General features: G+C 31.8%; 3 protein-coding genes across 4 annotated transcripts; all 3 read right to left on the reverse strand.

The window, feature by feature from the left end:
• Positions 1 to 214: 214 nt before the first annotated feature.
• Bm9227 (Uncharacterized protein) lies at positions 215 to 11328 on the reverse strand (the record flags this gene model as incomplete). Of its 2 annotated transcripts, XM_043077386.1 has the most annotated exons (12): positions 215 to 419; positions 694 to 854; positions 1047 to 1159; positions 1271 to 1442; positions 1823 to 1939; positions 3358 to 3449; positions 3828 to 3964; positions 8096 to 8349; positions 8799 to 8906; positions 9969 to 10178; positions 10870 to 11072; positions 11307 to 11328. In XM_043077386.1, the coding sequence occupies 12 exons, from the start codon at positions 11326 to 11328 to the stop codon at positions 215 to 217; spliced, it is 1794 nt and encodes a 597-aa protein (XP_042933320.1). The 2 variants fall into 2 exon arrangements, with proteins under 2 accessions (XP_042933320.1, XP_042933321.1); XM_043077387.1 differs by lacking the exons at positions 8096 to 8349; positions 8799 to 8906; positions 9969 to 10178; positions 10870 to 11072; positions 11307 to 11328 and having other exon boundaries at positions 3828 to 3963.
• Positions 11329 to 14178: 2850 nt separating this feature from the next.
• Positions 14179 to 15752, reverse strand: Bm6214 (CG5938-PD, putative; the record flags this gene model as incomplete). The annotated part of the gene is made up of 3 exons (XM_001895788.2): positions 14179 to 14349; positions 14826 to 15036; positions 15649 to 15752. The coding sequence occupies 3 exons, from the start codon at positions 15750 to 15752 to the stop codon at positions 14179 to 14181; spliced, it is 486 nt and encodes a 161-aa protein (XP_001895823.1).
• A 1776-nt stretch (positions 15753 to 17528) lies between these two features.
• On the reverse strand, positions 17529 to 26308 carry Bma-emb-5 (SH2 domain containing protein; the record flags this gene model as incomplete). Its single annotated transcript, XM_043077388.1, has 31 exons — positions 17529 to 17539; positions 17785 to 17972; positions 18080 to 18249; positions 18447 to 18599; positions 18682 to 18819; positions 18890 to 19033; positions 19165 to 19305; positions 19397 to 19548; positions 19807 to 19990; positions 20060 to 20197; positions 20342 to 20416; positions 20537 to 20761; positions 20880 to 21032; positions 21349 to 21555; positions 21742 to 21859; positions 21970 to 22100; positions 22246 to 22390; positions 22481 to 22590; positions 22727 to 22787; positions 22915 to 23246; positions 23350 to 23533; positions 23610 to 23731; positions 23805 to 23894; positions 24061 to 24186; positions 24409 to 24510; positions 24597 to 24800; positions 24899 to 25056; positions 25140 to 25242; positions 25372 to 25545; positions 25681 to 25804; positions 26157 to 26308. The coding sequence occupies 31 exons, from the start codon at positions 26306 to 26308 to the stop codon at positions 17529 to 17531; spliced, it is 4515 nt and encodes a 1504-aa protein (XP_042933322.1).
• Between the last annotated feature and the right edge of the window lie 674 nt (positions 26309 to 26982).

Genomic DNA, 26982 nt, shown 5'->3' on the forward strand with positions numbered 1-26982 from the left:
TTTCAAGAAAATTTAAAATTTGAGATTCAAACATGACATTATTTAGTTACCTTATACAGCTCGAAGTTCAGTATAACAATACAACTTTATGATTGTTCGAGCATCATCAGTTCAGATCAGAATGAACTGATAATTGCCCACTATTATGCACGGAAAGAGGTAATCAGTAATAAACAAAAGAAAATAATCAAACATAATCGCAGTTGCTGAGCGATCAGATAACCATACGAACTTCACCATCATTGTTACGCTCAGCGTGTTGTTCCTCTTCGGCTTTTTTCAATTCCTTCTGACGTCGCTTCGCTGCAGCCAAAGCTATTTGTCGGCGTTGAACTTCGGACGCTATTTTTTCACTATTTATAACTGGTAAATGGGACTGTATTTTCTTTATATTGTCGCCACGATTATCACCGACAGTGCTGAAAATAGAATGAGTTCGATATAAAAGTTACCTCGATCATCATAGTAACGAAAAATTGATCGTTCTGTAGAAGTGAGACAAAATAGACAACGAGAATATGTTACATTTTCGTTTATTTCTCGTAATATTAAAGCTGAGCAGTTGACTTGAAGTTTAGAAAATGTGACTCGAAAAATGATACTTTTAATTTTAATTAAAACAGTTTAAAAATTCCATCTGAATTTTATTTTCTATAACAATAGTTCCAACGCAATTAAAACAAAAGCAACTACCTTACTGAACGGGATTCTGGTTCCGATAACGTCCAGTGATTTTCACGAAGAAAATTGATTTCACGGAAGTTAGCCTCTAGTTCCTTCAGCTCAATACTAATCAATGCCCAGTAACCAGAAAGATCGCTAAGATTTACCTGTCCCACATCTGAATTTTGATCCTGAAAGTTGGCTTATACTAATCCAATATAACAAAATTTTGTTTACTACAAGATTAAGAACGGATGGGTTTATTATTATAAGCAGATATTTCAGCGATGTCTGGATCATATGAAAATAGATTTGAAATTACAGTTCTAAGATTATGATCCCATCTCAATAAAAACTATGGACTACTCCAGTGAAATATTAACCAAATGGTTTTTCAAAAGATCTTCGAATTTCGCCATTTTTCTGTCCAACAGAAGACCTGCTTTTCCAATTGCAGTTCTAAGCGTTCCTGCAGCATGCTCCGGCATTTCTTGTTCTGGAAAAATGGAAAAACAATAATCATGTTCTAAAGAAAGATGTCAAAACCTCATGAAAGCCAGCATGTATGCCTTTGATGGGTACTGGATTAAAATGAACTGTATCATACGATTTAAAAGATCATTTTTCGCTTGGTTGCAAAGCAGCTGCAAGTTCGCCCTGGCTTCCATCAACAGACTGCGATATGTTTCTCCATCAGGCAAAACGAAGTTAATGCCATTTTCATTTTTAATTGTTTCCGCTACTTGTTCATTCGTTAATTGTCCATTACCAATGCTTATCTAAAACAGAGTTTTCATATTTGCGTAAACTTCAAATATGGCCAGTCAATATGGTCGAAATAGCAGAAACAACTACGATAAAAAAATCAATACGGCATTAATTTAATTTAATTACAAATGATAGAATTTTGAGAGTTAACATCAGATAGTACATATATTAATTATCTTTCAATTTTTTAAGAGATGGATAAACCCTCAAATTTTCGCAGCGACAAATCTTCAAAGTTTATTCACTTGGATATTTAAACTGCGTGAAACTAATGAAGAATGATTTAAGAGTGATTTTCTTAGATATGGTAAAATTACTTAAGCAATATCGTATATATGAAAAAAAAAAAAATATATATATATATATATATATATATATGAAAAAATCTAACCTCTGACTGATTAGCAATGTGCGGTTCACTCTCTATTGATGTTTTTTGTAGAGCTTGATGTATTTGATGTGCAATGCATGGTTTTGGGCTGCTATGGCAATATGCCGCATCATACAGCTAAAAACAGCAAAACGAATAATAGGGAGAAATCTCATTAATAACTAGAAGGAGAAATAGCTTATTAGCACTACGACTCTGACATCGAAGCTAAAGTAAGGCTTTTGTATTAAGTTGTTGCAAGAGTTTTCTTCAGTGTTGAAATTGGCTGTTTCATATTGTAGTGCATTCTTAAATAAATACCTTTATATTATGCATTATTTTAATGGTTGTTTATTGCTTTTTTTCTTGTGAATAACTTATTGTTTGCTATTTTGTTTATATTTTTTATAGAGTACGAAGACACTTAGACAAAAAACAGTTGTGAGCTAATCTGCTATTTGAGTTCAAACTGAATGATAAAGCAGAAAAGGCAATTTTCAGTATTTTCCGAGAAGGTGTTGGAGAAACGTCATACTGTCAACCGAAGCTGTCGAGATCAGTTGAAATGAATCACAAATGCTGACTTTCCGCGCATACAAGAATTTAATGCTGGTACTCTGATATTGCAAGCAAACTAGACAGGTGAAAAAGATTAATAAATGGGTGACTATGGACTGCGAAGTGTGACAAATCTAAAATACTTCTCAAAATCGAACTTAACCAAAAAAGTCACTGTTACTGCTTATTAATTTGCTACATTATAATTTTCTGAATCAGACAAAGACGTTACTCTGATGGTACACTCTCCGGATCAATCAGAGCATCTGTCAACAGGAAGAGTAATCTATCACGATACATTTTTATAATACAATCAGCGCTTCAACAAGTGTAGAGAAGTGGACTATGGAGTTCAGCAACATCTGACCTTTCATTAACTGATTACTGCTCGACAACTTTTCTTCTACAATTATTAGGATGAAAAAATATTTCCCGGAAGTTCGTCGATTCCCAAGGCGTGGATATCTATTTTATAACGCGGATATTTTAAAGAATAAACAGGTTTATTTCTTCCTGTCATAGTTCGTAATTCGACAAATATGTATCTGATAATTTGAAATTCACAGTGACTATTTACTAATATTACTCACTAAACTCTGGAGGTTAATGAACACCTAACACAGTCTTCTAAATATATATATATATATATCAGATGTAACAAAATGTACAAAAAAAGTAAAATTCCTTAAGTGCGAGATCCTTTATAAATGTCACTACCAAAGGACGATAAAACACAACAACTTATGCGAAACGAAAAACCCAGCCGTAGAATGTGTTGCATTTTTCTAGAAAAATTTTTTTAATTAATTTTTTTTAAAAAAAAATTTTTTTCTGATTTAATTAATTCTGTATTTTTAATTAAGAGATGTCGAACCTACTCAATACTTATGCAACAAACATACTGACAAAAAAGAAAAATGATGAAAAGGCAAAGTATTCGTCCAAATTATGAGAAAATCCTTCGAAATATTTCTAGCATTTTAAAAGAAGTAACAAACTTGGTTGGAAGAAGCAAGAGAATTTTGTGGTGCAGCAGAATGATTTAGAGGCTTCGCTGTATACGTTTGATCCGATACTGCCATATTTCCTCCTTAAAACATACATTTCATTAAATATTGAAATAAACTTATTAACTTGAATTCACATTGGTCCTTTTTTCTTTCTTTTTTTTGAATGACAATTTCCAAAAATGATCAAAAAATATAACCAAATAATGTTTCCAAAGTTTGTTGAACTAATATTGTAAAATGCATCATTATTTTTAAAGTGACAGTAAAATACTGTCACTTTCAAAATTGTACTGTTACAAACTCCTATTACATCTGATATATATATATATATAATTCGAATTTCACTGACAATTGTCAGCTAGACTTCTATTTCGTTTATATGCAGTCTTTCAAAATGCTGATAAAAACGAAGACTTTTAGCAACAGCCAAAGAAAAGAGTCAAGAAACAAACCCATACCCTTCATCTCTTCATTCGAACTGTTTTCAAGCAGATGATCAAAATGTTCGACTAGTTGCCGTACCGGTGCTGACGTCCTTGAAATATCATCTCCCATTTGTGAATTATTCCGACTCGTTACTTCTTCCGATGTCATACTACAAAAGTTAGAAATGAACAGCTAGGAAGAACTGAAAAAGTACATCTATAAGAAAATTAGGTCATTAAAACCTAGGATAAGTTCATCATGCAATTAATGTTTTTAAAATGATTAGCATAAGATTTAAGCAACATATGAACACAACTTCAATTAAGTTGAATTACATGATGAAATTTAAAAATAGGCTGAAATAATAAATAAAAGTCAAAGAAAAAGATAAGAGCAACTGTAAGTATAAATTAAAGCAACTATATACTTTACCCAGGACTGCTCTTTCCAGTTATGTATTAAGGGAAGGGTAATTCCATCCCATTAAATCTTCGGCCATTCAGAAAAAAGCATTCTTATTGTCCCCAATCAGTGTAGAACAATCTATACAGAAATGTATACAAATGAACATCACTAAAAAATAATAGAGCCACTGATGTGAGTGCAAAGAACTTCGTTTTTTTTTATATATATATATAAAGCTTTGAAATTACTAGCATATTTGAGGCAAATTAATGGAAAATTCGATAATTTGAATCTCGACGACCAATCAGGTACCACTAAAACATGATTAACTATGATGCTGTCTAATAAATATCAACAAAAATGATCTCGTATGAGAAAAAATTTTCCTGATGATAATAAGAAGAAAAAATTTTAATGACAATAAAAAAAAGAAGTCGTTCAAAATTCAATAGAAGACGCAAAATTCACAAATACTGCTCACTGACATTTTGGAATTCATCAAGAGTGCAAAGAAAAAAGAAAAATATAAACATCGTGATAGTTTCGGAAAAATAATTCTAACACTTAAATATTTATTTTAACTATTCCTTGACACGTGTAACAAAAATCTGAAGTATACGAATCACTTCTAGTTATAACAAAAGTAACCTAATTATTGATCTAAACTGCTAGAGCATTGAAAACAGCTATTAAGAGCTAACATATTTAAAAAAAAAAAAAAAAAAACTAATATTTATATCAACTAGTGACGATGATATAAACTATTATATAAATATCACTAGGTATTAATTCGTACCAATTCTAACAATGATCGTGGTCATTCTTCAAAACTTTTCAAGTATCCAAGATTATACTTTCAGTGTTATTGGGAAGAGATTACTACTCCATGTTTCCTTATCTTAAACAACACTTTGATATCTCAAAAAGCGAAATGGTCGGCATCACTCAACTATTTTGCGGAATATCATATGTGAGAAAAGTTGAGACGAGACATTTGGATGATTAAAAGATTACTGATTCTTATTCTGGATTATGACTAAAGACATAAACTAAAGAACTAAACTATATAGTACTAATAGAACAATTCATATTCGCATCTTTAAATTAATTTGACTGATGCTGTATTCATCAATTCCATCTTTTGCAAAAGTATGTAGCATCAAGTCTAATCCAGTGCTGCAGGTAACTTTTTAGATTATAAGAAGGGCACAACGAGAAATGATAATTCCTTGCATATTCCAAAATTAAGGACAAAAAATGTTTTCATAATATCAAACTCTGAGAATATAGAGTCTATTTTGTTGTTGAATAAGGCACTCATAATGATAAAAATCTCTTGTACACTTAATAAAAATGGAAAAAGACAACAATCTAACGTCAGTTCTTCAGATCTTTACTATCCTTTATATAAGGCAGTATATTTCACAACTTTTAAAAGGTATGACCTTGTCAGTTAAATATGCACTAGATCAGAAACACATGAAAAACATTTGATCAAAAGAAAGCCTCTCATTTTTTAAAATTTGGTTACACTTCCACCGAAGCCAGCGAATGTTTGACCAAAAAGTGTAAAGGGCAGCATATTTAAACAATGTCGAAGTACGATGGAAAAATATTTCAAACAAATGCTTCTTAAAAATACTGTTATAAATTGGACAATTAAACCAAAAGCCTGAGTCATAAAAAATCTAACTAAGGGATGAATACCACAGAAAATTTGACAACCAACATTGAACGTTTCCTTTCAATGGTAATACGAAACAAGTGCTTGAAATTTTTCCTAGAACAAAGTTTTCTTATTCACTAAAAAGCTCACTTGATCTAACTGATAATTTAGCACATAATTAAATCAAAAAGTAAACTTTGTGCACTTCATTTTTTCTTACTTATATAAACTAATGTTTGAAGAATTATTTTACTTCTGTTAAAATCTCCTGTCGCTTACCTCCTTCCCCTTGTAAATATTATTATGCAAAAAAGTGGTGAGTAAAATCTTCAACATAACGAAACAAATATGTAGTTAATGAGCGTATAAACAGTAAAACAGTATTACATCATTATTTTAAAAAATTGCGTAGCACATAATAGCTAGCAAAGCATATCACTACTACTGACAAATAAACTAGAAGGAAAAGATTAAATTTAAGTGATATAAATTGATATTTGAAGAATTCAAACATCGAGTAAGAAAAAATGATAATTTTAGATTCTCCAGCGGAAATAATTAGCAACAACAGAAACAGCGTTGTGAATATCAGGAAAGTAGATGAGTTTAACTATAGTAAAAATTGGGCAAAGAATAAAAAATGACATTAAATGATCGATAACAAAAAAAGATGCAGAAAAATTAAGTGATGCTTGAATTTCCAATTTAACTTCTGCTTTCTCCCTAAATCTAGCACATATATTCTACTCTTCTTAACTTTAAAAAAAAAAAATGTTTTCAGACGACTTGAGCTCTGTGAATGAGTTTTGAACTTGATGATATATGCTCCGTATAGGAACAAGAACATAATTTACAAATGGATGTACAAGTAGGCTATTTCTAAAAATATATGATTATTTATTTCTTTGGAATGCATAATGTATAATGCGATAAAATGTGAAATCGAGGCCTATTATTCATTCATCAAATAAAAGTCAACATCGTTGATGAAGTTTTATTTACATTCGAAAAAATAAAAATAAAATATTGGTGGCCTGAAATAAATGGATGAGATAGACTTTACTGTTTCCAAGCTTGCAATGACCAGCTGTTGTCTAATTAATCGAAAAAAAAAAGCTTATTTTGTGTTTCCTCTATCTTTTTCTGCAGAAAAGTATAAGAAAATTAAAGAGAAAAAAAAAAAAAAAAAAAAATGGATGGATATGAAAAATCTGCTCGAACTTTAAATTAGCTCTCCATTTTTTTTTTTTTTTTATTTCTCTACAAGCGCAGCATCAAGTTAAAAGTCATTTAATTTGAATTGAATTCGTTTTTCAGAAGTCACTCACTGACTTAAATGGAATTTTTCTAAAAAAGCATTTATTGATCAATGTTCAACAAATGATTTGAAATAATTTGTGGCAGTCTGCAACAGTGTTACATGAGAGGAAATCACCGTTCGCAGCATGAACGATCTTTTTCTATAAGATAAGATCATCATCATCATTACTGACTTGCCAACTAACTTGCGAAGGGCATACTTATCATTTTCTGTTCACTCATTGATGATATGCATGGTCACCTATTTACACTCTCACTCCTGTCCGTTCTCAAAAGTATTTCTGCAAATAATACTATTATGTTAACTGTAACATCATGCAAATATTAAAAAACAAGGAAGAAGGAGATTTTGAAAATTAAAGAAATATGAAGCAGTAAGATAACAGAAGGAATAAAGCAGTTGAATCAACGACAGTAAAAATTCTGTACATGATCAAATTATTAATGGAAAATTAGCTCAAGCAAAGCTGCAAATGTTGACATTAAATTCTTCGACTACCATTAAATAAGATAAAGAAAGTCAAGAAAATTGTTCATTTTTGATATCTCGCTTCAATGTCAGTTAGTTGGAACTGAACTAAGATGATCTAATGAGACCTAATAATTATACCAACTGCTTGATGGGAAATAAATCGGAAGTTTTTATTTGAACTGTGAGTTATTGAGTAAGATGCTTTTTTCTCCGTTCTGCGTTATTGGAATCAGAAGATGTAAAGAGCAACAACAAGTAATTTCCATATGAATGTAAATACTGCATAACACAGAGAAATAAAAACAATCAGTCCAAGAATTCTATCTCATGTCTTTGTTTTATCAGTTCACACTTCCAACATCCCTCCTCTAAACATTAAAAATAGTAGTGCAAGAAACTCTAAGACAACATTTAAGCAAAGTGTCACAGAGACATACCTTTTTCGATAATCGTTGTCATCATTTTGACTGAAAGCTAATTTACGTGTCTCAACAATGCTCATCGGTAATTTCTGAGACACAATGTTTCGTCGTCGACAAGATTCGTCGATATGACGATATGGACGGCGATAACCATTCAGAGCACAACTAATACGTAGATATGATGGCACACGGGTGATTACATCAAAGTTATCTTCTGAGTGAATACCACTTGTATTCATAGACAATGCCGTTACACTTCTTTCCATTTCCTATGATTAAAATTAAAAATAAAAGATATGTAATGAAACAATATTATCAGCATCATATTTTATTGTTCGTGGGTTCACTGTTACTTAAGAACAACTGAATTTTTTTAACTTTTTTTTATGTTTCAAGAATAAAGAACTTTACTTTTTAACCCACGAAAAAAGTTTTGAAACGAAGTGCATTAAAAAAGATATGGAACCTTAGTAATAAGTAAGAAAACATTACTATCAAAACACTATTCAACTCCAAAGAAAAAAATATACAAATTGCAAATTTATGAAAAAAAAATTTAGCAAAAGACTATATGTTAACTGAATTATTATAGCCAGGATCAAACATCTCATTCCTAACAACTAACAAAATAAAAAAAAAAAAATAGTAAATAAATCATATCTCAACTAACAGTGCAATAAAACTAAAGACTGAGGTTGATAAATTAGTTGAAAATTACTTGGTCTTTCCGAAGAGTTATAAGACGCAGGTCATTTTCTGATACAGTTGGCCTGGAAAGTACATCTCCAGAACTGAAGGCTGTTGGCAGAGTTGAAGTTGAGAAAACCTAAAATTTTTGACTTTAAATTTTAATTCAGTCGAAATTTATTATTAGTCCCATCTATAATTTCTGCCTTGTTCAAAAAAAAAAAAAAAAAAAAAAAAAACATTTAAAAAAATGTGAAATTGGTATTTTGCACATGAATAAAATCAAGAAAATATGTTTTACTTATCATTTAAGTAGTTTGCAGTCACTAGTTCACATTTTCGTAAAACTAACATAAGTTATCCATAAAGCATTTTGAAATCCATAAAGCATTTGAAATAAATTAAGAAAGCTTTGAGAAGTAGAAAAATGGACCTTTCCATGAAAATTAAACACTTAAACAATATCCAACTTCACAAAGCATGATTAGGCTGAAAAATGCTGATAAAAATTGAAATTAAATTTAGTCGGTGAAATAAATTATTTAAAGTGGAAAATATATTAGGATATAAATATTTAACATTGCACACATTATCTGTTTGCAGATTGGAAGTGCAGAATAAATTAACACTATCTAATTTCCATTCGGCTATTACATTTGTTAAAGCCAGCATTCTATTATTTTTACTCTAATTCTCAGTGCATCGAAAAGTTTTTGTCTATGGTGTACTTTTTTTCTATAGTAGTAGAGTGAAAAGTAGAAAAATGAAAAGTAAAAAAAGTTAGAAGCATTCAAAATAGGACAAGGAAGTTCATTAAAAACATTATTTGCACTAAGTCTTCTCGAAAAGAATTTCCAAAAAATGTAAAATATCACATCACATGCAATAAAATAAAAAAAAAAAAATTGTTAAAATCCTATCAACTATTTCTAAGTATGACATTTGAATATGTAATCTTTTTTTTTTAGATGACCTTCAAGAAAATGCATTCCTGAACAGTCAATGAAAATATATTTTAACTTCATTAACCCTTCCAATAAGCCCTAATACTTAAACAGTAATTCAAAGAACATTAGAACGCTCATTACATATAAGGTGTTATTTCGACCGAGCAAGCTGCTTACGTAAATGAAATAATAGCAAATGAATATTGTTGACATTATACAGCAATAAAATAAAATGGAAATTGGAGAAAACCTACAGTTTCATGGCTGCTGTTGAGGTCGTTTTGATAGGACTGTGAATAATTATCAACATCACGAGTGATGGAAGGTGCTTCACGAGTTTTACGGCTCATTGATAACCGATGAATGATACGAAAAAACGGTGATGAATGTCGTTTTGGTTTCGGTGGCGGGGAAATGTGCAATTCATTTTCGGTATTCAATTCGTTGTCCTTAACGCTTGCACCCTACATCAAACAGTATTATACTATCATAATATCTTGTTCTTAGATAAAAAAAATGAAGTTAATTCTACAATATAATCTAGTTGTAAATGTTATCATCTAGAATTATTCTTTTCTGAAATACAAATACATGAATACTGGGACCATTTGTATCCCCAAATAAACATGTAATTCTCGACAAAAGAACAACGTATGATTATGCAGTTGGCCGTTATGCTAATGTTAATAATAACAGAAAATTACATACTCCATCCGGAGCGAAAAAATAATGATTGTTCAGCATTTATAACATATTTTTCGCTCAGTAATCAAACAAATGATTAATCATTTTTTGAATCAAATCCTCATTTCCCAGTTATCAATTCATATTTATGTTTCTGTAGTTTGTCATCATTTCAATCATAAATTGCAATTGTTTAACTGTTTTTCTCACCCCTCTGCAACAATAACTATACTATCACTTCTTTCTTGTTTCTTCCAGCCCAGCAATGTTCCGTGCTGGAGACCTGGGCTTAACTGCAGCAGCACTAAGCCTTATCGCTCCTATATTTTTGAAAAGTAGTGATGCAACAGAATCATATAAATCGGAAGAAATATTCTTGTTTTTGCTGTAATTTACAAATGTACTAAATGTGATATACTGTATTTACTGTTTCTTTGAGTGTTAGTTAGTGCATAAATTCAGTCATCACACCCAAAATTTTGAATGCTTCACATTTTTAACAGGAGAAGCGGGAGAAGCAGGCTGAGTGGGATAGGTAGTGATAGCGTCATCCGACAAGTACAGCGACGGATCTCGCGGACTCTTGCTGCGACGTCTTGTTGAACCGATCCTCGAGAAGAAATGCCCAATTGCTGATGGTCGCATTTTAGGTTCAGCTGTATATTTTTCCACAACTATAATAAAACTCTTATTTCTTCGTATACTATTACACCACGAAATAATTAAATCCAATCTCTACTTCATTTTTGTGAAAAAAAAAAAGAAAAAAAAGAAAGTTGAACTACTATTTTCAACAATATAAGTGAAAAAAGCGAAGCAACAATTTAAAAGTTTCGCAACCTCAATTAAAATGAAGTAAAATGACGTAAAGAATACGGCACAGTAAAGTTCGACATAATATTTAATACCTTGTGCAGATGACACTGGCATCATGTTTTTAATTCAATGCGACCGAAGATTATACTACACCACACGCGTCCTCTTAAAATTTATTTAGTGAAGTTGGGACTGCAAATTAACTTAAATAGTAAACAAAATTCATCCAGCTTTATTTGGTACAATTACATTTAATTCTCCGAACAAAAATCAGTTTTTTTTACGATTTTATTGGCATGTTTACAACCAATTTCTAAAATTAAAACATACAATTTACCAACAACTTGCACTGCTGGTAATTAACCCCCTAAAACAATCAATGAAAATTGAGCAAATTACAAAATCATAAACAACGGACCAAATATCAAAGTTTCACATCTCTATAAAAATCTATCCATGTCCATGGATGAAATTTTCCTCCCAGCGCTATCATTGGTAATTGAAATGATTAAGCGATCATAAATGTTTGTTCATACCATAACACGTTTCTCTGTTTTAATCCTTATCTCAGTCATTGTTACAGCAATTAGTTAATACTACTTCATAGTTATTCTTGATCATTTGTAATACATCCATTCAGCTATTTCTCATACATCTTCTTAACTTACATACATCTCAGTGTTAGAAACTATTCCAAGTCTTTATAGCTTCGTAATTCTTCTACGTCAGTTATTACATTAGTGCAAAAATATTATACATGTTAAGCACACATTAATTAGAGTGATTCATAAATGCGATGCATTATTACATGCAGCATCAGTTCTTATGCGATATACTAATAAAGTGGGATGATATGGTGTCCCATAACTTATGTGTGAGCCGAATAATAACCGTCAAAACATAATATAGCCTTATAATTATTATCCACATATGCACTCAACTGGGATATAAAACATAGATAAAGGAAAAATATATAGGAAACAATCTACATACTCCCGTGAATAACGTCATATGGTACTTCTTCGATACCACTCATACATTGTTATCATTCTACCATATCCGTGTATTATATCCGTTATTTTATTCAATTCACATGTCTTGAAAATTTGTTAGTGATAATTAGATCATTTATTGCAATTCTCAAACAGCCTATGGATGAGCACCCTGAAACGATCATACCGTACATTTGCATTGAAATCGAAAAAAGATCATTTGGGCATAGTTTCGGTTCATGATAATATGAAGTTTATGTATTAGAATGATATCGTCAGTAATGATAACGACTCCGGAAGTTACAAAAGATATACAGGATCTCTTCTTTTTTAATAAGAAACAAAACTTTGCAATAGCAAGGTAAAGGAAGGAGGAATAAAGACAAAATGGATAAAAGAAAAATTTAAGTGATTACAACAGTTTTAATTACAAATAAATGATAATAGCCATAAAACACTGACTGGAGCAAAGGTACCAGGAAAAACTACAATCGGACAGAAGCTTTTCTACAAATTTACTTTACAATACATCAAAGAATAACAAAGTATGTGTTAAGCTATGATATAATAAATCATTTCGTTCACTTTACAAATATACAGCAATTTGTTGAAATGAATCTTTTGTACAAATACATACTCCTGAGTTGAAATTGTCTATACTTAAATGCAACTTTAATATCCTTCCAATTTGTCTACATTTAGAAAGGAAAAGAACAATTTCCTGTGATACACACGCAATTTCCGTCTCTCAGTCTATGTGTATTATTTGCATAGCAGCCCACAGCAGAATGGACTGCTTCTATTATGCAAAATCAACAACACAAAGAGCAACCAAAATCTCAAAAAAAAGAGAACTGAAGTCTGTTAAACGTCTTTCTGTTAATGTCTGTTAAATGAATTTATGAAAAAGAGGAAAAAAAAAACTCATTCTGAGCAAAAAGGCTATCTATACCATGATAATTCTAAGTAATTCTTCTAAGTCAGATTTTTTTGAGATAAGCAATTCAAAAACATTACTCATAGCTAATAAGCAAATATTACACTTGAACGAATTCTGAGAAATAGGCAATGTTTCTCAATAAAAAAGAGAAATGTTTAAAGCACTGATTTTTCTTATACCGCGGCCTTAAAAAAACTATTTAAAAAAATGGTAAAGCACAACTGCTGAAACTGCTAGAAAATAACGACGGAAAAAAAAGTAAAAAATTGAAGCGTAAAATGATGGAAGTGAAGCAAATTAAATAAAACTAAAATAAGAGAGAATAAAAAAAAAAGAAAAATCATATTTTGATAAGCAATAAAGATAATTCTGAAAAAAAGCAGTAGGATCAAAACAGTGCAACAATTGTGACAAAAATAATTAATTAACATTCATATTAAAATAAAAAACAAAAAGTACACAAGTTTTCGAAAACATGCGAATAAAATGCCTGCAGAGGAGGATATGCATTTACATTTAACAAGCTTTTCATACAATAATTTTAGGGTCTATTGATGAAATTAAATTCGCTTGCTGTGCTTTAATCTTAAATTATTTGTCCAGCATACAATATATCGAATTTGAAAATTTCTTAGTATCTTCACCCCGTCGAACTCTAAGCTCAAACAAATTCATCGGCGAAACATAAATTCGAATGCTCTGCAAAAAAATTATGAGTCGAAACAGATCAATCATTTCTGATAACTATTTGAATATAAAAAAGCAAATAAATTTAATAGATGTTTCTAAGTACGAAGTATTCATTCAATCCCAGCGATCCAATGAGATTCAATTGTAAATACATTGTAATCGTCTTCCCATTAAGCTTGTAAATTCGTCTACGCATTTACTGTCGCTAACTTTCAAATGGGAAATTAAAAGAATCATATAAAAAGCAGTATTTCAAATAGAAATTCAACTAATCCACAGAAATCTTCCAAACTGAATCTGATTACTAATACCTACCTTATTTGGAAAGACAAATATGTTGGTCTAATCTGGCAATAGAAGAAGGGTTTTTGGAAGAATTTCTAATAGTAAGACATATTCCGTCATACTATAATTAACTTCGACCGGTCGCCTTACTAGTCGCCAATGCAAGCCCAATTTGTTATACAGCGTTTGATTTTCATGATCCAATAACTTCTCTAATGCATGTACAGTCTGAAAAGAAAAGAGAAAAACAATATAGCAAGCTAACAAATATTATCATATAACGGATATTGTTTGAAAAAGATGGAATTTGTTATTCAGCAAAATTGTTGCAAAGAAAATGTAAAAAAGTTTTACGAATTTGAAGACTTTGAATTGAGAGTATCTCAGCTAAAATATTTTCAAGGGTAGCAGAAAATAATAATAGCATCGCCTAATTTTTCCAGACAAACCTGATGCAAGAAACTGATGCGAATAAAAAGGAATTTAACGTTACTTTATACAGTATGCTCTTTTACAATGTTATGTTATCAATATAAGTAACAATTCATAAATCTTCAATTTATAAAATGTTGAGATGTGCAAGGACACTTTTTACTTCTTCTATCTGTAAAAAGATTAGGACGGCTCACAACATTCCAAGATTATTATAATTCATCAGAAAAGTTACTCAAATAGTATAGCCAACTATAAGCTGTACAACTTACACGTTTGTTCAAACAAACAACCGGCCATAATGAGCAACCGACGGTACAACAGCAAAAGAGCAATCCACAAATGAGCCAACGAACATTTCCTGACATGCTCCTTGCTAACACACCGTTAATTTTTCGCATCGTATCGGCTAGCTCTTCTGGTGCTAAACGGCCGGTTAATACGGTTGGAAATTCAGTATCAAATCGAGAGCTCAGACCGAACCTTAAATCATACAAGAGGCTGCTCAAACAGACAAACTGATGAAGCAGAATTTAGAATAATTTTACGACTAACAAGTAGAGAACTAAATTATGTAATTCGAGCAATATCACTCAATCAATAGCAGCGGTCAATGTTGGAATTATCAAAACTGCTTGGTTTTATAGCACTTTTTCTAAAACTTCAGGAAGGAAGCCTTTATTTTGCACGCCTTAAAAAAGTTTAAAAGCTAACATTAAAACCAATCATTTAATTCATAAAATTATTGATTTATGAATAAGCTAGACATCTAACTACTGCTTTAGAGCATTTCCTCAACTTTCTGGTAATAATTGCATTATTTTGATATGACAGAAGGCTAATACTCCATTCACCAGTAATATTTAAATCATAATTGGTAGAATACACTTTATTGGTTTAATTAAAGAGTAAAGAGAATATTTGTTATATTTGTTACAATTAAGAAAAAAAAAAAGTGTTTCGAAAACATAAGGAAAAGAAAAACAGCCACAGCAATCTCGAAAAGAAATTCTTTTTTTAATTAACTCAGAAATAAACAATGTTACAAACATTAAGGAGCGGAACTTTTAGAAGGATTAAATGCAAAATACAAACATCGTTAGATGGCCAACTCCGCGAAAAATGATTGGCTCTTTGCTGCAAACCATTGGTGAAGGTATATCGTCAACAATTTCAATGATGTCGATATCGGACGACATCGTCCTTTCTGGATGTCTTCCTGTCAGCACCTAGATTGATATTTTTTGTCTAGAAGAGAAGAACGAACAATATAAAACTGTTAACTCGGTAGTAAAAACATAACAACTAATAATCATGATTTCGACTATGCTAACAACTACATCAGCATAACAAAGAGCAGTATAAAAAAAAAATATCACTAATCACCTTATCTCCCTAAGAAAAAAAAAAAAAATTATGGATTTAGAACAATTATAATAATGAAGTTGATCACAATAGTGACGACAATTACTACTGCATCAAATATAATTATTACCCATCAATCAAATAGCTGTTACAAAAACAAAAAAAAAAAAAAAAAATAGGAAGTTAAATGTCGAAATTGATCAGAGCTTATGTTTATCAACCTGTCAGACACTGCACGACCTTTCGTTTTCATAAGAGATTAAAGGAATTTGATTAAACTGATGTAAAAATATAAGCTTTACGTATAAGCGTACCATGCAAGCATGTTTGCGTATTACCAAGTCATGTTCATATGATATCCCGGATGACTGATCTATCGGTTAGGACGATAATGAATAATTAACAAAATAATTCATTACAAAGATTATAACATGCTTTCTTTATAAATTGAAATTAAACTAAAATAACAAGCAAATATCATTAAAGTGCAAAACTAAACATAAAACTCAAGTGTGTGGATGAAATGAAAAAGATATGTAGGAAAACTTAAACTAAATTCTACAATAATCAATCAAATTATTCGTGAAGATTAGAGGAAATGAACTAAGACTTGACGTTAACGCACAAACATGCAAGCATACACGTCCATATACGTCTAATACGTGACCTGCCTCTCTCTCTCTCTCCATCCTTCCCAACTGCCCTGCCACTGTGAACCACTCCAGCAAACGAATCTGATTACGAGTCTCAACCATACGCACAATGCAATTCTTAACATCCAACTTCTATCATATCATTCTCGAACTTCGACACAGCAACACTCAGCACGTCTCTTATCAGTGGCTAATCATTGATGAGCATAGTTAACAGCGGATTATCACACTACACACTACATATGAAAATTCATATGAAAATTACGACTTACAAGTCAGAAGCGATTACTTGCTATATTACTTCCTGGCGACTTACAAGAACTTATGATCCTTATTAATTAATAAGTACAAAAGTAGAGAAGTTATAATAAAAGGTAGAGTGCATTTCCGCGACCGCATCCGTAACATTACTATCCATTTCACTTATTGGGAAAACTACCAATCTCTCAAAAATGATAATGTTATCCACAGAATGGCAGCAATGCTTTTCAATATCAAAGATTTTGCTTTTAAGGTTTTCTGTAATGCTACATGACAATTTATTATACAAAAATTGTTCCATCACAACTTTTCCTTACAATGGATAGACATCAATAGAGCTATGGACAATAATATTAGAATTCCCACATATAACAAAATCTCACTTTTCCTTTAAACCCATGTTGAGGATAAGATGATAAAAACCAATAAGGGTTCTTTTGATTAAAACAAAAACTAAGCAATACATATAGCTATAAAAATGCATATTACTTGTGTTGAAAAATTGCTAAAAATATTAAGCAATCATTAGATTGCTTAATTTCTACATAGTGTCACATACACGTATATAACAAGACAAAAACAAATATAAATTAAAAGCAAGGAGTTTTTCAATAGTCAAAATTTTCAACATGCAACAAAAGATCAACAAGATATGAATATAGCAATAACATCCATTTTCATAAATCCACAACCATTTCAACGGTACACTGCAATTTAAAATTCAAAACATTTTGGTAAATATATTAAGCAGTCATTACATTGCTTAATTTCATATTAACTGCAAAATATGCTCAGTTTCAAGTGCTGTTTCAGCCTATTTAATCAAGCGTCAAAACAATTCAATTCTTTTTTTTTTTCGAAATTTGTTATTTTCTACATTACTTATCATGTAGAAAATAAAATTCTGTGTAGTTGAACTTTAGTAAGAATTCTACGGGAAAATAAAACTTACTTCCTGGTGGTGGTTCCCGATAATGCACTTTAAACCAAGATAAGACAGTTTCAAGACTTTGAAATAACTGCTGTCGAAAACGAAATCCTTCTGGTGTTACAGTCATATACTCATGCCTAGCTTTATTACGCGGCAAATATGATATAACAAATTTCCCGGGATAATCTTGCGATGGTGTCAACGTATAACTATAAATGAAGAAAATCAAAGAAAAATTACGTAATAGCGATAATTAACTAGGTATAATAATAAAATAACAAAAAAGAAAAACTACATTAAGTGATCAAACACTCACGGTATCCGCTGTGGATTTCGCTTTTTTTCGTCGAAGAGATAACCTTCAATAGCATCTCGATCTTCGGCTCGCTTTCCATCCAAATAGTACTTATGTGACAAAACATCACGAGCTAGTGCGGCCATAGGTTGTATATGACGAGCAAGGATTTCATCCAAGTCTTCAAACTCCTAAAGATGTTGTAACTTTGTCAACAAACGTGCAATGAAATTAAATGGAAAAGGAAAATAATTTTTTTTTTCAAAAATTTATTCGATTCGACCTACAAATATTCAACAGCCCGTTGCACAAATACTGGTAGGTATTACATAGGAAATTCAGCCGATTTCATACATGATCGAAAAACGCATGGAATGTAAGAACATACTTCAGTACCAATTAACAACGTTTTGCCCAGACTAAATTGGTGTTGCTTCCCTTCTTCTTTAATATCAATATGCTGATAAATACCATCAGCTACTTTCCAAGTTACTGTTAGGTGGGAAACAGATTTTGAACTAGGTCGAATGATGGCTTCGCCCTAAAAATTTAATTTCTATAAACAATTTAATTGATTAAATTTTTAGAAATCAATAGCAAATATATTTTTATTTAATACTTACTTGCTCAAATTTTTGTAGCATTCGTTCAGCATCTTTGAAAGTAACATTATGAAATGATGGATGTGATATAACCCTCTTCACGAAATATGTTACAATTTTTCGTTGCTCTCTTAGTTTTTTATCCTTTTCGTCATCATCCTGTAATCAGAAGTCAAAAATCAACAAAAACTGTTTTGATTACACATCACAACTAAATTTGTTTTATTACCTGGCATTTCAACTTGTCGAAGTAACGATCGAATTCGCTGTTCTGAGGTTGCAGCCCTCTAAGGTCAGATGATCGACAGGAGCATGTTGCCGAAAATTTATCTGGATCCAATTCCAGTATTCGGCAATATATAGGTTGATTGCGCTGAAAATTTCTAACTTTCTGCAATTTTATTTCAAAATGGTCGAAAGTAAGCTACAGAATGCAATACAACAATTATATGGGGGAGACGCAAAACCTCTTTTTGATTGCAAAACAGAAAATGAAATCCTTACTCTAACCCTCTCGCTCGGGTCTACAAATGAATCTGGTCGATCTGATAAGTATTTATTTGGAATAAAACCAGTTATACCACTGTCGAACCGTACTTTTACCCCGACTGGTTGACCAGGACAAGAATCAATGTGTTGCCATACCTCAATTTTATAATCCATAAATAATTCATTAATTAAGAATATAGCTATTTTATCATTATGAAATCAAAAAAATTTATTAGACAAAACTCACTTCATTTGTATTATTGAAATCAGGCTTGTAACAATATTGACATTTCCACTGACCCGTACGCTCATCTCTAATAGGAGGCACCCGTTCTCGTTCTTCTGGATCTCTTGGCTTGCGATAGACTATGTGCATTACTCGTCCCATTACAAGCTTCCCTAAAATCATTCAATGATTCACAGAAAATATTCGTAGAAATTATTGCGAACACGAGAAACACTAGTTGCATTTGCATTTACGCAACATTTCATATATAACAGTTTTAATTTTCTAAAATAATTTTAAAATCTTAACATTTCATATTTGCCTAAATGATTAATGAAACTCAAATAAATTAAATTAAAATTTTCTAAGAAGTTCGACAAGCGAATATAAGCCGAATATAACAGAATAAAACAAATAAATTCCAAACTAACCTATAGAATCAGAAGTTTCCTTTGTCAACATTGTGAAAATTCTTTCAGCCGACGGACTTTCGTAAGGAATGCGAAGATCTTTGTATCGATGATTTAGCTCCGCTCGAATATCATATAATGTAATACTTTTATTACCAAAACCTTGCCGAGCAAGCTCTTCCGCAAAAGCATCCAGATCAAGATCCTAAAAATACATGTCTAAGCTAAATTATGGTTACAAAATGATAATTAAAAACAAAAAGATATAAAATACCTTAAGTTTATCTGGATTTTGCAAAATTTCTTCCAGTGCACTCGTAGGATCAGCAGCATCATCAATTTCCAGAGCATCGACCGCCATTTTTCGAGCCCATTCATATGTTTCTGGATGCACTCGGGAACCATCTAACACCTACATTTAAACGAAATGAAAATCACAACACAAAGATTCCTCCCATAACTGTTTTTAAGCAATGAATCTTTTGTGTAAAACCATGGAATAATTTTCGAAAGTTCAGTCTAAAAATTACTGATTCCTAGAACAGTTCACAATTACCTCAACATATGCATCAGTCCTTTCAGACACCTTTGCTGTGTCAATCTTGATAAAGCCTGCCGAATTCATAAATACCTACAAAAAATTCCACACCAATTAATTCATAACATAACGAGATGAAAGTTAACTAATGTGAAACCAAACGGACAACAAGAATTTTTCTAATTGTAAATTTGGAACGTTAGGCAAACTTACCTTCGGTCCCATACGACATAACGTGACCAATTTTGTCCGACTTTCCAAAAGATTATCATTTTGTTTCAATATTTTTAGCAAATGCACTGCCTTTCTTGGCCCTAAGCCACAAACAAATTGCAACAGGTATGAAGTATGAGAGTATTCCAAGCAGCGATTTACATCTACACCTACTTCATTCACTCTGTTTATGAATTCCAGTGACAATGCAAACAACAGTTCATCCTATAACACGATCAAATCACTCGGTACAAACACCACCTTCCTAATTTCATCAAAAAAGATCAAATAAAAGAAGCCATAGATTTATCGTTACCATATATACACATACATAAAAAAATACCTTGTTAACTTCGCTTTGTAATGGATGATATGAAACACAAAGAATGTCATCATCTGTATTACATAAGTGTGCATATTCGATCAATGGATCCAATAACAAACGACCTAAGGAAACTGCTTGCCGCAACATTGGTGGATAATTAGAAAATTCCGTCTGCAAAATGGAGCACAAACTTTTTTAATATTAATGCCAAAAGCCCATTTTCAGAATTGCATGTATTATATCAACTAATTTAGTCTATATATAACAAAAAGAAATCCACTGAATTAAAAACAATTCTATACTGTTCCAGTCACAAACTGTTCCGGTCATATTCTTTACGCATACTAAATCATATAAATTAGAGATGCTGAGCCTTTTATCGCACTTAAAGGACTCGCGGTGATCATCACGCGACGTGAGATTAAGACTTAACAATTCGAACTATGGCACTCAACGAATAAAACCTGCGAAAATTTTGCTCACTCACAATCGCCTGCTTGCTGTGCATATAAATTTTGGCTGCTTCATTATCTACAATTTCTACGGAAATTTCTTTTGCTATTCCAGAAATTTCGTGTAATAAAGACTCGATGTCACGTCGAAGATAATAAGCATCCATGTTTTCACCGCAAATTGCAATTACATGAGGACGACGTTTTTCGATGAATTTGCGCAAATGAATCATATCCTGTCGCTAAAAAATGATTACGAAATCAAGATTAAAAAATAAATTATATCTAAAACAATGCGTTTAGTGCGGTTCCTGTGATGACAATCTAAAATGCATGGACAAAATAAAATTCCTTCATGGAGTTACAGTAGAAATATCATATAATCAACTGACTGAACTTTGGTTTTTGAAATAAGCTGAATGTGTAACCTTTAGTTCTGCTTCATCGGATCGTTTCGAATTCATACTTTTTGTAATATGAACCAATCGAAGGTGATCCAAAATTTGGCCATCTTGATCAATAAGAGCACAAAATGATGCCTGGTCCCTGAAAACATTGTATTCTGGTTAAAATCCCTTTTTAAGAGTTATTTACCACTTCATACATATCTTCATTTCCATTAGTCTTAAAATGGCAAATCTGAATAATGAGGTTACCTTTCTTCGGGATAAACAATACTCAAAACTTTTGTTCCACCGGCAAAGCCACTCTCAAAATCATCATCATCATCATGTACATTACGATACGCTGCAGTTTTAATTCGATCATACAAATTCTGCGTGCTTTGCTGGAATTGATTCAATCAATAAGAAAGAGATTTCATAACTATTTGAGCATTAAAATAATATAATTATACCAGCCACAGCGTAATAAGTCCATATTCAAAAAATAATATTACTAAAAATGAAACTATATAAATCTAAAGAATATACTTTTATCACATAATCCTTTGCTTCCTGCAGAAGTCTTTCATGAGCTTCGCGTTCAAATACTGGTAAAAGAAAGTTGTTAACACAAACTGTTACTACTTCCTCTCTGATTTTGTTCCACATATCAACAACACGAGAATATTCATCTCTGAAAAGATGACTAACTTAAATTCATCATTACAATGTTGAAAAAAAAAAAAAAAATCCAAAATTCTTTTCTGTCAAAATATTTCTTTACCTGTGATAGGGTTGTTCAGAAAGAAATTCTTGAAGCATTGTTTTCTCAAATCTAATATCATCCTCTGTGTCGCAGTGCAACTTTAAATTCAGTAAACCACTAGCATGAGCCTAAATGAAATTTATGGTTTAGATTTAAACGATTTCATTTTAAAAATAACATGGAAATTCCAATAACCAGAAGTTTGTGTAAAAAAATCTTACAAAAAGTAGCTAGAAACAATTCAAGATTATCGACTATATGTACCTGTACATACCACAAGTATTCATCATGCCTTAAATTTGCAACCGGCTTGTCGCGTACATATCTAAATTATCAACAATTTTATTATGCTAAACTGAAGTAAAATTGCGTGCATGTGATCACGACTTGTCGCCAAAGATTAATTATCTGAATAGACAATAATAAATTATTAAAAACATAAAAGCCGTAACCTTCTGGGCCATAACTTGTGATTCTCATCGATTTCCTCTCGACCTTTTTTTGTTGGACATACCGAAATCTTCAAACGTAACCTATATCGTAATCGCAGTAGTTCACGTACTTTTGGTTCTCTGCTTAGTTGCTTGGCAACAACATGAATAGCGCCAGTTAACACAGCTTCTGGCGTAGGGAAACTTTGACAAACATATTGTTCAGCTGCCTTCAATGGTTCCTCATCGTCTTGCACAATATCATGTCGCTTCCAGTCAAGATTTTCTGCAAATTGCAGAGGAGTCAAGCCAAAACGTGAAGCCATTCCGGATAACCCATTCTGAATACACAGCTGAAAATATGTGAAAATGAGAAACTATGTAACTAAGCAGAAGGATATTCATTAACAGAGTCATATTCTTTCTAATATATAGGAAAAAATACTTGAAACAAACCATATACTTGTCCGTTCTTGTAGCAGCACGAAAACGCATTTCAGCAGCTTCACGTTCAGGATCGTCTTCACTCAAATTTTGGATTTTTTCCCAGTCTATCATTTTCGGTACTTCTGGACCATAATACAGCTGGAATTTCGTCGAAACATCCATCAAACCTTCTACTGTTTGTACACCATGCACTCTATAATCCCAAAGAATTTTTAGTTTCGAAATTGTATTTGTTTCCATATATACTCTTATATAAAATCAATGATTACTCATTCATATCCTGCTCAGTAACAATACGCATCCCAGCTGCATTGTCATTCTCCATTTGATAATTCAACATCCGTTTCATCAGTTCTAATAAACGTTTTTTTCTTTGTTGCAGATGGCACCACTAAAACAGAAAACAAACAATTCCTCAGCTTTTAAGTATGAATAAGCAAGTACTCAAAAAGAAAAAGAATCACCTTTTCATCCCACTGATAAACTTTCCACAGATCGTTGATTACCAAACACGATTCCACATACTCTTTACGGTAAAATGCTATGAACGGCACCTGCAAAGCATTATTTAAAAAAAAAAAAAATGATGTAAAATCAAGAGCTACAAATATTACAAAAAAATGTAGTCTCCATAACATTGGCGTTTATCTGCAAAATGATGTCAAAAACGATGTTATTATCACTAACGAAACAATGATGATATAAATATTTTCTATTTACCTCAAATAACTGATTTCTTATGAATTTCAAGGCCTCTTTAATTTTATCTGGTGCTTCAGCAGCAATCTTCGCTCGTTCATCAATACGAAGATCAGGATTTGACAGCACAGTGAGACAGCTTTCTTCCTAAAAAGCCTATTTGCAACAAAATTTGTGGAATTTTGGCAGCGGTAATGGAGGCGAAATTAATATTTCATCAAAGACTATCACGCATACCTTTAAATGAAAGTGTGAATCTAAGTTTTTAAAATCTAACAGACAACATTAAAAGTTTCCATAACTAAATATCAAGAAAAATAGCAGTTCTTAATCATTATCCAAAATTACTTGTTAAAAATAAATTAATACTTGTTCTGACAAAGTTGCATTATCAAATGCATATTGGTAAATCCATTTGGCTTCAAATTCGAGCTCGTGTTCATCAGCCTCACTCACTGGGACTCGACGCAGCTGAAAGCATTTAGCAATTGAATTGTTCCTCGAAACATCCTTTCCAGCTTTATCAAAATCAACATAACACAAAAGTATTAAACTACTTGAAAGCGTTCAGGACGATCATCCAGTTGTATACGTTTATCCATTGGAGCAAGCAGTTTCTCTTCAAGTTCCGCAGGTTCGATTGTATCCATCAGAGTAGCTCTTTTCTCTTTTGGCTTCATTTTACGGGAATGTGATACATCCCTCCCTTCCAATTCTTCCTGCTCTTCATCTTCCGGATATTCGTCTTCATCTTCGCCTGGCTAAAAACAAAATGCATCCAAATAAATAAGAATATACAAAGTGTAAATATTAGAAAAAATTTACACACAAAAAAAAAAAAAAAAAAACAAGCACCAACCTCTGCATCTTCGTCATAAAACTCAGCAAAATTAAAGTCATCGACTCCGAATATTTCCCGCGCGTCATCAATTGCTTGTTCTGGCACATCTGCAAAACGATAACGACGCTGTCGATGCTGTGGCTGTTGCCCATCGTCCGTAACAATAAAATCATCTTCTGAAATAAGAAGAAATATGAGCAGTTTAAACATCACGCGAATAATGAACACCTAAAACTACTAATAATAGATAAGAGGTTACCAGAATGTTCGCTTTCTGTGCCTGAACCCTCATCGCCATCATAAATACGTCGTTCTGATTCTCTGTAATCGCTGCGTTGATCATCATCACCAGCCAAATCATCCTTGAAAAATAAATAAAAGAACTGATAATACGTGGAACTTCATTGGACTTGTCGGCTAATAATTTGTTTAGTAATGTTACCATTTGACGGAATGAACAAACCAAACAAACAGATAAAATAATAATATACCTTATCATAAAGATTACTCTTGCTACGGTCATTGTCTTCTTCTTCATCACTTTCAATGACCACACGACCGCCAGCCGGACGTTGCTGTATGTCTAAGTTATCATTCAGTAAATCCAAATCTTCATCGTCCAATTCTAGATCATCATCTTTTTCGATATCACTTCTATCATCGTCCTGGAAAAAAAAATACAACTGAGACCAAGAGAAGTAGAACAGAAGTAAGTATACAACTCGGATGAGAACTTTATTGTACTGATAGAGCAATTTTTGGAAAACTGAGAAACAGAAAAATGAACAAATCAAAGGGACCTCATTATCATCTCCTTCATCTTCATCAGCTTCGTCTTCATCGACAACAAAACCAGCCATTTCCTTTTGAATTTTTGCTTCATCATCTTCTCCATCGTCATCTTCTTCATCATCTTCATCATCGCTACAAATCAATATAAAAATTCAAACTCAAATCAAGCCAGTTGAAAATAAGATCAGGAAGAATTAAAGAAGAGTATACTTAGAAAAGAGCCACAAAAGGTATGAATGAGTATTAGACATAGTTTTCAGATTTCAATCTATTAGCTGTGTGGTAAATCTTTACGCAAAACCCTTCATCTTGAAGATTCTAAAAGGCTCATTTTTCAATTAACGACCTATCTGCTGATCGTGACAGAAACAATAATATTTCAGTATTCTAAGAGCTTAACAAAAAGTGAAGAATTATATTATCTAACACATATATATCGCTACAACAACAATTTTGAAAAAATTAAATGTGATTGAAATTCAACCTCCTAATTCGTTTCTTCTTTTTTGCTTTCTCCTTTTTCTGCTTCCGTTTTCGTTTAGCTCGAGGCTCCAAATCATCATCATCAATAGATGTATCTGTCGTTTCACCTGAATTTTCGGACTCTTCCGCTTGATTGTCCAAAAATTCTGACATTTTTTTCCTTACGTCTTCTGCATTAATTCCTCCAAATTATATATCTTTTCTAAAAAACCAAAGACTGCTTGCTTCTACTCAATACAAACAATAAAAAATTTAGCATAGCACAAAGTAAACAATGCATAAAAAAAAAGAAAAAACTAAACATATACACAGAATATTAACCAATCCTAATTGTTCCTCTAAGTAAAAAGAATGAATTAACTACCGACTGACTCGATAACATTAAAAAATTAACCGATTTAATCATTTAGTTTACATTACATAAATTTATAGCAGAGTAATGAAAGCAAAAAGATACATATATTATTAGCCAAAGAACATCCCTAAAAAATAACCCAATCATACCAAAAACCAATAATCTGACCCGAGGGTACAATACTCCCAGTTACAACATCTCCACTAATCATACAAACCACTACGCAATCTCCCGTAATCTCATTATGTTACAAATGTTAGCCAAATGATGCGGAGCGCAAACAGTACATCTCACGTGGTAACTTCAGATGGTACTTGACGTGCTACTTTTTACGTAACATTACACAACACATTTGCTGTGACTAAAACTGCATAATTTTGAATGAAGTAAGTAAAAAAACTGTGATAAACAAGTGACCAATTTTAATGAAATTCATTTCTAACTATCCAAAGTTTGAAATAAGCAAATTTTA

This window comes from Brugia malayi (genome assembly GCF_000002995.4).
Source record: "Brugia malayi strain FR3 genome assembly, contig: Bm_v4_Chr1_scaffold_001, whole genome shotgun sequence".
Lineage (NCBI taxonomy): Eukaryota > Metazoa > Nematoda > Chromadorea > Rhabditida > Onchocercidae > Brugia > Brugia malayi.